The sequence below is a fragment of the Loa loa genome (genome assembly GCF_000183805.2).
Source record: "Loa loa unplaced genomic scaffold supercont3.5, whole genome shotgun sequence".
In the NCBI taxonomy this organism is placed as follows: domain Eukaryota; kingdom Metazoa; phylum Nematoda; class Chromadorea; order Rhabditida; family Onchocercidae; genus Loa; species Loa loa.
Window position 1 is genome coordinate 483,583 of NW_018108185.1, and position 14,183 is coordinate 497,765.

The 14,183-nt window shown below is 33.8% G+C and overlaps 3 protein-coding genes across 3 annotated transcripts; all 3 read left to right on the forward strand.

Annotated features, from left to right (window-relative positions):
• The first annotated feature begins 1,389 nt into the window (after positions 1-1,389).
• On the forward strand, positions 1,390-2,654 carry LOAG_03200 (hypothetical protein). Its single transcript, XM_003138737.2, has 5 exons — positions 1,390-1,553; positions 1,668-1,796; positions 1,871-1,992; positions 2,119-2,223; positions 2,335-2,654. The coding sequence occupies exons 1-5, from the start codon at positions 1,397-1,399 to the stop codon at positions 2,413-2,415; spliced, it is 594 nt and encodes a 197-aa protein (XP_003138785.1). The 5' UTR covers positions 1,390-1,396; the 3' UTR covers positions 2,416-2,654.
• Positions 2,655-3,325: 671 nt separating this feature from the next.
• Positions 3,326-9,189, forward strand: LOAG_03201 (potassium channel tetramerisation domain containing 3). The gene is made up of 18 exons (XM_003138738.2): positions 3,326-3,529; positions 3,757-3,802; positions 3,977-4,050; positions 4,158-4,315; positions 4,576-4,796; positions 5,019-5,127; positions 5,197-5,309; positions 5,533-5,613; positions 5,961-6,100; positions 6,333-6,511; positions 6,684-6,806; positions 6,990-7,187; positions 7,273-7,443; positions 7,613-7,765; positions 7,913-8,009; positions 8,161-8,290; positions 8,441-8,623; positions 8,958-9,189. The coding sequence occupies exons 1-18, from the start codon at positions 3,435-3,437 to the stop codon at positions 9,090-9,092; spliced, it is 2,406 nt and encodes an 801-aa protein (XP_003138786.1). The 5' UTR covers positions 3,326-3,434; the 3' UTR covers positions 9,093-9,189.
• An 866-nt stretch (positions 9,190-10,055) lies between these two features.
• Positions 10,056-11,782, forward strand: LOAG_03202 (DnaJ domain-containing protein). The gene is made up of 7 exons (XM_003138739.2): positions 10,056-10,215; positions 10,316-10,554; positions 10,695-10,803; positions 10,891-10,979; positions 11,114-11,194; positions 11,332-11,449; positions 11,550-11,782. The coding sequence occupies exons 1-7, from the start codon at positions 10,071-10,073 to the stop codon at positions 11,663-11,665; spliced, it is 897 nt and encodes a 298-aa protein (XP_003138787.1). The 5' UTR covers positions 10,056-10,070; the 3' UTR covers positions 11,666-11,782.
• The last annotated feature ends 2,401 nt before the right edge of the window (positions 11,783-14,183 follow it).

Sequence of the window (14,183 nt, forward strand, 5' to 3'; positions counted from 1 at the left end):
CCAGAGTTGCTAGACCATTTTAACCGATCACTATTTCTATTTTGCTCATTTTGCTTTTTACAATATTCCGTTTGATACAATTTGCATAAAAATAAAAGCATAAGACACTGCGCTCTAATATAGTTTCATGGGCTCCGTTAGAGTGAAGTGCGTACTTCCAACAATTCTCACTATCTTAATCTTCTCGGGCGACAAATTTATTGTCTTCGATAGCTCTTTCTATTGATTTCTGCTGATCGATTTCTTCACTAAAGAGAAAAAACGAAAAAAATTGTAGATACGATTTATTTTTGTGCATCGCAATTTGATCTGTTCGATCAAATTCAAATGAAAATTATAAAAAGAATCGATTAAAAAGAATCGATTGTTAAACTCTTTCCCACTCTTCTTTTTATGTTTAGATTGGCTTCCATTAAAAATGAGACATGAGATTATAATACTGCCAAGAATAAAAAAGTATGTAGCAGGTGGAGGAGATTAGAGAAAAGCTAGCAATACTTACGCTTTCAAGGTTTTTTTAGGGTCAATCATTTATCATGACACGAAGGATTTCTGTTTATTTACTGATAATCTTTCTGTAGCATCCTTCACGATGATTGCTACCTTTATCACTTCAGGGCTTCCAATTCTCCTTTCACTTTTCAAATTAACGGATATAATTGCCTCGCAAAACTCACGTGTAATACCTCATTTCTCCTATCATCATATCCTTCCTAACAGGTATCCTTTTGCTACCTAAAGAAACTTTTCATTCGTATCACGTGACGATCACCAACGAAGGTCATTTCATGTCAGTAAATAAACTTGGCTACCAATACTTAGCTAATTTTACTAGATTGAAATAACAGAACCATCAAACTTCGTACCCCACCATCCATCACAACGGACTCACTTAGCTGAGAAACAAATCTTTCGTAAAAATGTGATGCGGCCGTAAGGAGTAGAACGGTTTTATGGCGAGGTTTTTGTTAGACGTTTTTTGTGTTTTATAATTTGGGAGTATAAGGATAGGCTTTTCCTCAATTTTAGGCAGGTTCTTATGCAAGAATGCAAAGCGTATTAGTGAGAAGGCTTGGCACTGTTTCAGTTCTAGGTTAGTTTCCATACCGTGTTTTCTAAGGATTCTCATTGGTAAATAACTGTGTAATACTGGCTAGGTTAAAGCTATTCTTGTTGAAGCTTATCTGAATAGTGTTTTTTAATTTGATTACAATAATGTAATGATTTAACATGATTTAACTGAGAGGACTAGGCCGTCTCTGTGGTTAAATCCAAATGTCTTTAAGCATCTTCAGGTAATGTTGTATTATAAAATTTTGACCTTTGGATGTTTTCTGACGTTAAATATAAAACAAACTAGCATTCTTGTTGATAAATTGGTAAAAATATAGGAAAAATGGCAGGGGTGAAAAAATGGAACGAGGTGACAACAGCTGCAGAATTAACAAAATCAAGCAATCCGCTTGCTATGCTCATTGCCATTGACAAAGGTGACATCACTAAGTTTGAAATTGATGCCATCGTTAACGCCGCCAACAGCTCGCTTTTAGGTGGTATGTTGTTTTTTTTCCCCACAATTATCCAAATTAATTCGATCACCTCTACGTTCTCAATTAAGAAGCTTTGTTTGGAAGTTAGTCCAACCACTTTCATGTTATTTATTTAAGGTGGTGGTGTTGATGGAGCCATTCACCGTGCGGCAGGCCGACGCTTATATGATGAATGCAAAAAGCTGAATGGTTGCAAAACTGGGGAGGCTAAAATAACCGGAGCTTACGATATGAAACATATCAAACGTATATTTTCAGCATGGATTTCTGTTTCTCGCTTTCTGTAAAATCTTTTACTGTATGTTTGGTTTCGTTTTCAGATGTAATACACACAGTAGGACCCCAAGTTCACTCTAAAGTTTCCGAAGAACAGCGGAATCAGTTGAAATCTTGCTACATTCAATCTCTTAATATTGCCATTGCGAATAATTTGAGGACTATTGTAAGTAATTTACCTTTCGAATTATTAGAAAACAATTTAAAACCTGAAACTCTTGTGTTTTAAAATCAATTCACTTGGTTTTACTCTTATGCAACCTTATGTAACATTCACAGTGAGGGACTTCAGGCTTTTCCATGTATTTCGACAGGCGTGTATGGTTATCCAAATGATGATGCGTGTAATGTTGTTGTCACTTCCGTTTTGGCATGGTTGAAAGAAAATAGGGACAAAGTAAGAGTTTTTCCAATTTATTTCTGATTTTGGGCGAAACTTTTAATATGACAAGTAATACTTTTTTCCAAAACAAACAAAAATAATGATGGCATGCTGATTAATTTTTAGATTGATAGAATAATTTTCGTCACATTTTTGGACAAGGATTACGACTTGTATGAGAAATGCCTGAAAGAAAGACTAACTTAATGTAAGAAGCTTGTGCATGAACCTAAGTTTTCTTCCTTTCTCCGATAATATTGTATTATCAATATGTCGGCTGTTTACAGCTATCCTGCTTTTTTGGCGACTTCTGGAATTTTCTTATGAATAAACTTGATGTAAATGTAGATGAACATCTTGAAAAATATTATTCATTTTTAACATTAATTAACAAATAAGTATTATGGCGCCCTTACTGTTTTTATTTTTAGCAAGGAATTTCAAAGGAAAATAGATATATAAGTGTTGTGATTTTTATCATTTCTACTAAAAATGAAAAGATTAGGAATCATTAGTTTACAATAGTTATTGTATTTCGGTAATTGCCGAAATTTCGTTTTGATTCGCAATTGAAATAAACTTTACGGCATTAGCAAGCGTACTTACAGAAAGTAAATGGTAAGGTTATCTAATTTTGTTACATGCAAACTAACCTAGTCTGTTGAAGGAGAGAGTTTATTATATGATTCACTAAAATTAATTGCGTAAATGTAATTTAAAATTTTCGTTTGAAAAGTTTTCCAGTGTCTCTCTTTATGCTAAATTGTCAGAAATTCCCTACTATATATATATATATATATATATATTTGTTTGCTTACACTGATGGATAAACACCGTGTGCAAAAAAGTATGAAGGTTTTATAAGTTGAAAGTTATCCATAATACTACTACTAATGAAGATTATTATTTAGAAAGGGAACTTCTGTAACTTTGTTCTGATTGTATGTAGGATCTTTGTTTGTTCTATTAATAAAAATGAATGACAAGCTTCTTGTTATTTTTTTTTCTAAAGAGCAGTTTGCAGCTGTTCTAAAAAAAGTCTACTTCTAATGTATTCCGAATAGGAAAGCCTGATTTCATTGTCAAGTTGGCGAAGAGAAATAGGCTATATTTTTGCAGCTCATTTTTCGTATTTCTAATGTTACTGATAGAACATCAGTAAATAACGAAAGATTTGGTGATTTGATGTCACTTCTTTATTATTGAGGACGGGAACACTATTTTTAATGACGGAACAGATTGTTAATTTGAATGTTGGTGGACATAGATTTGCGACTTCGCGACAAACTCTGACATGGATACCGGACACTTTCTTCACAAGGTTGGTTACTTGTAACGTTTAGAAACTATAGAAGCTTTTGGACACTTATAAAATGTATCTGGAAGATCATTGAAGGAATTTCGTGATAATTTTTCGTTCTAAGAATAAACCTTATTAGCCAAAATGGTTGGAGGTTTACTGTGATGATTTAACTTCAGCATTCATAAGTTGCTTACACTGCAAAGTTTGTGAGTATTTAATGAACTTTCATATGTGGAATGTTTCAGCTTGTTGAGTGGAAGAATTCCTACTGTACATGATGAAACAAATGCGGTAAATTTTTTCGCTGTTACAGATGAATTCTTAACCTGTAATGATCTCCCTCTTTGCCTCTGTACTTTTAATTTTCTGATCGAGAATTTCCCTCTTATTATTTGCCATCCTTTCCATTTGTACTAGTCATAGGAAAGTGCTATTGCAGATGTTTCATTGCCTTAATAATTTCAGGTTTTCATTGATCGAGATCCAGAAATGTTTCGAATAATTTTAAATTATCTACGGACAAAGCAAATTGATTTAAAGTAAATTTTCACTCTGCAGTAATTTTTCTTTGGCATTTGATTTATCTTTACAACTGCATCCTCATTTATTTCTTTGCATTATTATCTGTATGTAATGTATTTTCTAGCGGAGTGAGTCTGATGAATTTGAAACATGAAGCGCAGTACTACGGCTTGGGACCTTTAGTAAAACGACTAACCTTATGCGAAGAGTTAGACGAATGCGCTTGTGGCGATGTACTTTTTAATGCTTACTTACCCCCGCCTGCGTTACCGTTAAACGAAGGTGTGTTTTGATAGCGATAATTCTGAATTTGTTTTTTTTTCTTTTAACAATTCATTCGTTCATTGATTGAAACAAATTACTCTAGGTTTCAAAAACTGGTTTAGCAGAGTCGTGCTTCTAAGGTTGTCGTTTTTTCTTATTGAAAATTCAAAATGATACTCTAGGTATAAAAGGCATGAATAATGAAGATTTATTCATTCTTTATTTTAAATCAATTGCTTTGAGTTTCAAAAATTGCTTTGCAAAGTCATGTTTTTAAGGTTACTCATCTTCATTACCAAATTCCACAGTAAACAACCAGAATTCGTCCAATTCATCATCAGGTTCACGTGGCTTAATTTCGATTCCCTTCCCTTCTCTTCATTCTCGCAATCTAAATGAACATACAGCAATCCCTGCAGTTGAAATGGTATCAAGTAGTTCTGCATTCAGAGCATCACAACAGCCACGTTTGCTCCCAAGCATGGAAGCTAAATTTCAGGTGAAGATCAATGTTTTGTACGTAAGACTTGTTATCACAACGTAAATAAGTTGGACTGGATCAGTGATTCTTTTTGAATTCTTTTTTAGTGTACAGAAGTTTGGTGTGGAAGGTGAACATTCCCAATTTAATTATGGATAGGTGTAACTGGAGGAACGTTATATATTATACATATTTCGTAAGTCGAAGATGAAGAGATGTACCGAAATTTATATGTTTCAGGTTCCACATGCTGTGGAGGTACTGGTCGGCAAGGCTGTAAAAGACAACTCAAGTTTACCAGCAGAGCAGTCATCATCTGCTGAAAGTCATGATTCATTTGCTAGTGAAGGTAAACTCTCACTCGTGTATATACTCTCATTTTAAATACGTTTTCAGCTTCTAAATTCATAATTTCCAGTGAATATGGAAAAATCGGAAACAACAGGTTTATCAGTAGAAGGCAGTAGCAGCACGTCAAGGAACACATCACTGCATTTTGCTGCACATCAAGCAGTCAACGCAGATTTTGTGGTATATCTCGAATTCCTTTTCTTCAAAGCGATTGTTTAGTTTTTGAGCAACAATTTTTTGATGCATGATGATCATAAAATATTATGGTTCAATTTCTTCATTGTCCATCAAATTACATTATATGTCATTAGCAAAGACGAAATTTGAAACCTTTCAACAGTAAATCAATTACTATTGCTTTTTGTAAATTTAAGAAATGATTTTCAACGTATAATTATTTCAGAACGCTTACAGTGTTTGCAACAACCTTTCTAAAAGTTATCAAAGCCTCATGAAAAAGAATTCGCTTGAATTGACCCGTCAGGTAATGATCTGAATTGGCTTGGCTTTTGTGGGATGTATTGCTAACAGCTGCTTCTCACATCCATTTACATTATGCCATGACACTTCATCTCACCATTTCTCTACTCTGAACATTTCTGTTTTAATGTTTAATTTCCTAACCTTATCAGTCATGTCATTTATGTGTAAAATTTATCTGTAAAATAAATGAATCGATGGTAAACTACAATTAATTCCGTTGACAAAATTGCAGTTCGGTGCTACTCAGCTCAGTATTTTTAAACCACTTGGTTCGGAAACACTGATATGAATATATCGAATTGTAATTTTTTTATGCTTCTATTAATTATCTTTTCAACTTAATTTCAGCTGAAAGGTGAGTTATCATTGTTGATGCGTTACTCTGCGCGAATGTCTGACCAGCTATCAGAGCCACTACGGGTTCGAGTGATTCGAGCACACTATAATGCGGTTGCCGTAGGTTATGCGAATTTTGTGTGTTGTTATAGGTAACTGTTTATTTTAGCACCATCAGCTTTTCTTACCATTAGCACTGTCTACAACGGTATGGATAAACTTATTGTTGATTATCCGTTTGAAGAATGAAAAGTTTTTTGCATGCATTAAAAAAAAGAAACCATCAGTAAGATGATATGTTTTGCTTCAAATTTTTAACTATTTTATACTATCATTAAAAAATAGTTTAAAAAATTTTTCATTAAATCTTAATTTCACGCATAGAATGAAGGAAAGCTTGGGTTGGCAACAACTCTATATATCGCCACGTATGGATGCTGTTGTTCGTCATGTGGCGTTGTATGCAAAGTTTGGCGAAAAAATGCTGGCTGTTTCATTAGCTAATAATGTTATACATTTATGGAATATTTCGGAAGGAGATACTAATTTTGGAACCAAAATTGGTGATTTTTTGCCCGTTTTTTAGTTTTTTTTTTGTATTTGGTTTTGCGTAAATTACTAAAAGCATAAAGATCGGAGGAGAATCAATATGAAAATGGGAATTCACAAATTTATGAATCTTCATACTAATCGCTATCATATTTATGATACAGCTTTCGAGAGATTTCTTTGCAGGAACGTTCACTCTTTTAGTTGCCGTTGATAAGTTGTTCTTTATTGGGAGTCAATTGGTAGCACTGAGTAAAGTTGGCAAGGTTGGAATCTGGCATTCAATGACACATAACTGGCAAGTCCAAGGTCAGTAAATGTTCTTGTGTTCTTACTGGAAATCAGGAACTATTAGTAATAAACTTATGATTTTATGCTTTGGTTAAAAAACATGAAGTTCATTTTAGTCATGCATTTACATGTAACGCAATTTTGCGTATTCATATATTTTTTTAAAGTCCTTTGGGAATCATAGTGCTTCCCTCATCGTAGATGTCGTCGCGATATCATGTTATGACACAGCCGGGTCATTTTTGCTGCTTGGATGCACCAATGGATCCATTTATTATATCGATATGCAAAAATTCCCTTTGCGTATGAAAGATAACGATTTGCTGATTACGGAACTTTATCGAGATCCAAACGCTGATGTTATCACTGCTATAAGCGTTTATCTCACGCCGAAAACAAGTATATTTTTGCATATTTTAACTGACCAAAATTTTAGAATCAGAGTCCTGCTTTCTTAACTGCACGACTTATCGAAATTTTTCAGATCTCCGTGGGAATTGGATTGAAATTGCTTATGGAACTTCAAGTGGTAGCGTTCGAGTGATCGTGCAACATCCGGAAACAGTCGGTCATGGACCACAGCTGTTCCAGACTTATACCGTGCACACATCTCCAGTTACACGAGTTGCTCTTACAACCAATCATCTTATTAGTGGTGAGGATGAAGTAAAATAGTAATTATATCTTTATTGACTTAGTTTTCATTTGATTCCCCACTCGCGGAAATATTTTTTTTTTTTTGACTCGAATTTAAGATAAAGTTAAATTATGAGCTATTTATCCAGTTTTCACTGTTTACATAAAAAAGTCTTATGGTTCTCTAGTGTGCAGCGAATACAATCATGTTCGTTCGTGGGGTGTAACGCGTTTTCGTGGTATGATTTCGACGCAGCCAGGTAGTACATCTTTGGCATCTTTCAAGGTACTTACCCTTGACAGCACTGATGATATGCTTGATGCAGACGGAAATGACCCAGGTATTTCGTCTTTTAATTTTGTTTAAAACTAATAATTTGATTGTATTTGTTTAAATGTTGGCATTTGACTTACATGACATCTTTCATATCTTTTTTAGCCTAATTTAATTCCATCAACTGAAGTAGCACAATTTTTTTGTGTTTCAGGGCCGTTTGGTGATCAAGATGGTGAACAAGTTTTTGTGCAGCGTGTGGTACCTGGTACTAATCAGGTCTTTGTAAGATTAGCTTCAAACGGTGACAGGTCAGTGATATTACTATTCTCTTTTTTTTATCCACTTGTAAGAAGCAGTCTTTCCGTTATTACCGTTATTATATTCATTATTTGTATCTTTTCGCCGATGTTAGTTGTGGAAATGATGAAATACTACAAATTATTGATTTATGGCTTGCAGGCTTTGTACCATTCGAACTGTTGGTGACTCGGCAATAACTGCCTTTCTGGTTCATGAATGTGAAGGTTCGCGCGTAAATTCGAGACCGAGGAGATTTTTGTTCACTGGAACCTCCAATGGTTCCATTCAAGTACGATATTAGTTCTGCTGTTATTGTTGAGACAAGTTTGGTATCATTTTGAGTTAATAACTATCAACTCGGAAGTTATAATGCTATCAGTGGAAGTAATGCAGTATCTCTTGATGCATTTATTTTACTAAACTTTTATATTTATTTCAGATGTGGGATTTAACAACAGCTCTGGATCAATATCACGCCAATTTATCATTTTCAAACCTTCCTTTAGGTAATCAAGGAAGTACAGCTGATAAAACAGCTGGCGCTGTATCTTCAACAACTACAGCATCTACTAACTCGAATGCTTTCCTATTTGCAAATCGGACCAGTGGTACTGTACGGCAGGTCAGCCCTTCATTTTATTAAAAAAAACCAAATTCGTTTAGACTGTCAAGTAAATCTTTTACTAGTTAAGTGTGCAACACACTGTGTTTGTAACCTAATAATTATATCAAATCAATAATTCATTAGGCGGCATTGGTACCAGATTACCACAACTGAGGTGCTGCACTGGTTGTTCAGCTCGTATTAGTGGATTTATCTTCAAGATGTTGCTTGGCGAACAGTTTGTGTGTTATTTCTTTACTTGGTTTTTAGAAGGCAAGCTCCAGATGATTCGAAAATTTAATTAATCTTCTGAGTGGTTATTTCTGTCAGATTTAAATTTTTGCTTTTTTAGGGACCAACTCCTGATGAACTTCTCCGATTGATTGATGGCTGTGAGATTTGTTGTGCAAGCTTGAGCACAACACCGTCAAATACACCACATGCCTCCTCCGTACATTTATCCGAACTGGATTGCCAGCGCCAGTAGTAGTAATAGTCTTCCTATTTGTCATCAATAAATGTACAGAAATTATCTCTCCTCATTCTTCTGTGATGCAGTTATTAGTATTTAATTTGAATAAATCCTCTTCCTTACTTTTTCTCTCTACTTTTTGATTTCTGACTTTGTTATTTATTTACGAAGAAGTTTTGTATTTTAAATTGACATATATATGAAATTTTTTCTGTGACTTTGCGTTATACGCATTTCAGTGGTTTCCAAGAAATATCAAATAAATTTGGTAATTTCATTTTCGAATAACTGAAGATCATCGAAGTGCATTTCAATTAAATTTTGAAGCTAACAATATGTGCTTTTTCTGGGTGTTACTGGTTTTGTACCTCTGTACACAGACTTAGAATCTCGAATGAAATTTGGGTTTGCATGGTAAAGTCAATGATGACTACAAAGGTACTTGTCTTGGAAATTTTTAAGACGATAGTGTAGACTTCAGGACTTCACGGTTGACACTGTTATGTTGTTTAATCTTGCGTGTAGCCTGACTGTGGTCATTCTGTTGACACGCCTCACCAATATTTTGAAAGTTGTTTTGTGAAAGTGTTTTTTGACAAAGTTATTGTGGTAGTGTATAAACATTGTTCATCCTCGTTCACCACGTATAATATTGTTCGTAGTTCATTCAGTTGTGCATACAACATCCTAGCACTTATTTCTTCCAAATTTCAGTGTTTTTGGAAATTCCGGTTGACTTTGTTATTTATCTATTATTTTTACTTGTTAAAAATAGTATAAGTTAGTCTGCAAAGTTTATCCCAAGTAAAACTGTTATGTCTCATTACGAAGTTCATTTACAATTGAAATCAAAGCAAAATTCTCTAGAATAAATCATGCCCTGTGATGATTTTTTATGTTTCTTGCTAAGTAAATCATTGACAGTTTATGGAATTTTAATGAAATTATGATCATCACTCGAAGTTTTAATTATTGTTTTATTAGATTTGAAATATGGCTGGCAACTCCTTGATAGATTTCGATCCATATGAACTGTTGGATTTGAAACCGGAGTGCACCGATACGCAAATTGTAAAAGCATTCAGAAGAGCTGCCCTGAAGTGGCATCCCGACAAAAACCCTGATCGTAAGCAAGCAGGTATTAAGTATTCCGTTCGTTCATAAAGCCTATTGTTAATTTTGTTTTCAGGGTTTTTTTTATCAGTTTTCTCTCTAAAAACTTATTCCACTGATTTTAGCGCAAGAAATGTTCTTGAAGATATCAAAGGCCTTTGAGTTGCTATCAGATGCAGGGGCTCGAGCTGCTTACAACCATGTATTAGCTACTAGAACAGCACACACCGTTTATGTACAGAGAAGACAAAAGAATGAAAGCGATAAACGACGGAAATTACGTGAGGAACTTGAAAGGCGAGAGGCAAATGTATTAAGCTCTCAGCAAAATGAAGAAAAAGCGAAAAGAGAACTTGAAAAAGAGGTATATTGAGACTTTTGTCATTTCTGCTAATTCCACGAGTAATTTACTTGAAACGGTTCCATTCTGGGTTTCTGTAATTTACAGAAAAGTTGTCATATCGTGAGCCACGATTCTTATTTCGAAAAAGAAAAAAATTTTAGATTCAGCGTCTACGAAAGGAAGGTTCCAAACTACTACAGCGTGAAAGGGAAAATATTGAACAAGAAATTCGTAAGAGTGCGGCTGTGGAAGAGCAAAAGAATGATAACCGTGGGTTTTTAACACTTTGTTCATGTTATTCAAATTATATTTTATCAAACGAAATTGGATTTTCTGGAAATCTGTTTGTATTTTCAGGGTTAGTAGCTCGTTACAAATTAAGATGGATACGGAAAAGTGATCGATGTAATTATGATGAAGATGATTTCAGGGAATTATTTTCTAAGGTGAATTATTTTTGAAAATTACTTGACTTGGCATTTTTCAGCCATTGGAAAAAAGAGAAAAATTGTTTTTTTCCATATTCTGAGAGGTCTACTTGATATTGCTTGACCTCTAAGTACATTGAATGGTATTTCAGTATGGACATATTTCCGATGTAATTGTTTCAAGCGGTAACAAAGGCTTGGCAATTTTGGAGTTTGACGAATTACTGGATATAGTAAGTGCTGTGAATGAACACGTTTGTCTAATCCTTTCGTTCTAATGAAAATTAATAGTATAAAATTACTAGTGGTATAAAAATATTCGAAATTTTGTTTGATTTCACAAATTGTGCACATTTGCCTTCATTTTTAGGATGGAATTGAAAAAGAAATTGGGAAGCCAGAAGTTCCAATTACTGTGACATGTTTACTAAAGCCACCTGCGGCGTTGAGAGATTCGACTTTCAAAGTACAGCCATGTAAACCGATAGGTAAGATTCATTTGTTTCTTTTGCTTGAAATTTCGATTAAGAACAATTTTTGTCCTCAAATAATAAAGAACTGAAACTATCATGAAGTATTATATTACAGAACGACCGATGACATCAGTTGAATTCGCTGATTTTGAGGCTGAAGTTTTAGCGACGATGATGACTGGGTCAAAACGGAAAGCTGATAGTGGAAAAAGCAAGTTTGATAGTCTGTGATTCGAATCTTCTGTTGGTAATTTTCTATTGGTTACAATTCTTTAATAGAATATGTGATTAGTCACTTTCGGGGCAGTGTATTTGTACACATGTGAGATTGTCATCATAAATCAGGAGATAAATCAGGTTGACAGGGATTATTAATTAAAAAAAAAAAAAAGACGAAAGTATTTAGGACTAAATCATGTTATTACCAAGATCGAAAAGCTTTTTTCAGTTCTCTGGAAAGGAAAATCGTTATAAAAAATGATAGCGATTTTTCAAAAAAATCCAATAAAAATTGATTAATGAACTACTTTTTATTTAATGGATTGTTAGAAATTAGAAATTGTCCAGGAGAAAAAAAGTGTTTAGAATGATAAGGACTTAGTTTACCGTATTTTCTTCGAAAATGGAAAGATACTGTTTATTTGTAAAAATAAGCATTTATGAGTAATCCATTCTTCATCGCTCCAGCCTTGCATTTTGGATTCCCAACTGATAGCAATAAACTGCACTAATAATTGCGCTTGTATTTAGGCTCTTGCAGTACCGGTTATTAGATAGCTGGAACTTCTTACTGATTTACTATATTGAAAATTTTTGTGTAAATTTTATGTACTATTTGTAAATATTTGATTGTTTCATGTATGGTTAATGTTTCATACCTCGCTCGATGTTCTCATAACCTTGTGATGATATTTTTCATTACTGCGACAGTAACTGTAAACGAGATTAAGGTATTATGTGTCGAAATTAATTCTTTATGCTTTTTTATCGTCTTTGTATTCATTAATAATGTTAGCTGATATCTGCAGAAAGAGCCTGTTTGTTCACTTTGAAAATAATTCTTACCATGGCATATTGGATCAAAAGCTATTTTTTCTTGTGAAATCCTAATTATTCTTTATTCTTATGCTTTAGTTCGAGATTTAAAGCGCGAAGTTCACCTTTTTCTATTAGGTCTTAGCCTTCTACTTTATTTATGTTTAATTTAATCGCTGACTTTTGGCTTTCCCGGATGTTAGATTGTTTTTACTAGAATCTTACAAGAAGTTTGAATTTTGCTAAAATTGTCGTCTGAAATTTTGGCAGTTACATGGGAACCATGCAATGAAATCTTGAAAAGTTGTGATGGAATTTGTTAATCTAAATGTAACATTGATCAATTTGTTAAATAAAAGACAACGATCGCAACCATGGCAGTTCTCTCTTAAGGATTAATTCGATAAACCTGAGAGTCCACATAGTGCTTTCAATGATCCTACTGTCCATGTACTAAAGCGTGCTCCATTAATGAATTGGGAACTTTTTTCATTTCCAATATTCGAGTTACCTTTGCAATAATCGCTTCTCCCAATTCATCGTATCTACCGTGTTTTAAATTTCCATTCTGGCTAGTCAAAATTTTTCTCTTCCAACCATTGAGGCCTTTTCCACCGTGGCGTGCATTCTCTGAGTTTAATTGGCAAGAATCTTTTGGTAGCTACATTCACTGGATTCTGTTCACTTGGTATATAACGAAACATAAAATTTGCTTTCCGTATTTCTTTAACTCGATTTTGTACGAATCATGGAAGTAATTTTGAATAATTTTTGATCCAATATAGCGCATATTTAGAATTTAAGCACACGGTGACCTGTACATTGTCCAATTCTAATTGTTTCAGTACGAACTGTGCTGCTGTTACTCCGATCAGTATAGATAATAATTCAAGTCCAAGTATTGATGGTCCAAGTATATACCTTTAATTGGAATAATTCGGATTTAGCATGAATTAAAAATGATTTCGAATTGCCTTGGTTCCCTCGATTAAGTACATAACAGCTGCCGAATATGCCGAATTCGAGGAGTTCATAAATACATGGATTTCCAATTGCTCTAAGGATGTTATTACAAATCTTGGCAAATTCATAACATACGTTAGCCATTCCTTTCCATTGCTGTTCATCTTCATTTAAAGCTTGATCCCAAGATTTTTTTTCTTTCCAGAAATGTTGAAGAAATAATTTGAGTTGTATCATCGAAGAGAATAAGCAGCCCAATAAATTACAAAAGCGACGAATTATAAAATCGCTTCTTTAGTTAATTCCTTCCTTTCCAAGGTATTAGGAAGTAATATTTTAGTTATGAATCCATTTAATATCGAGAAAACTTTCTTTATTTATTTTAGCTCTATCGTACTCAGGTACTCATTCCTTCATTAAATTCTTCATCGTTAGAAAGAAATTCTCTCATATTTATCGAAACTGTTTGTACTTTTGAAAGGCTTCATCTATTTCATCACCAGATAAGGTAACGTTATCCACGTATTTTTTCTTATTTCTGAGACCGTTTTACTGACCATAATTTCTCAAATGATAGTTGAGTGTTGTTGATAATAACAAGGGTAATGATATTACTCCAAAAGGAACTCTTTTGAGGCGATAATGTCTTATATTTTCTCTTTACTTCTTTAATTATATCGTCTAGCCAAAGGGATATAGTACAATCCCATTCTACATTATTAATTCTATCTCATCCATAAGATGTGTTTTT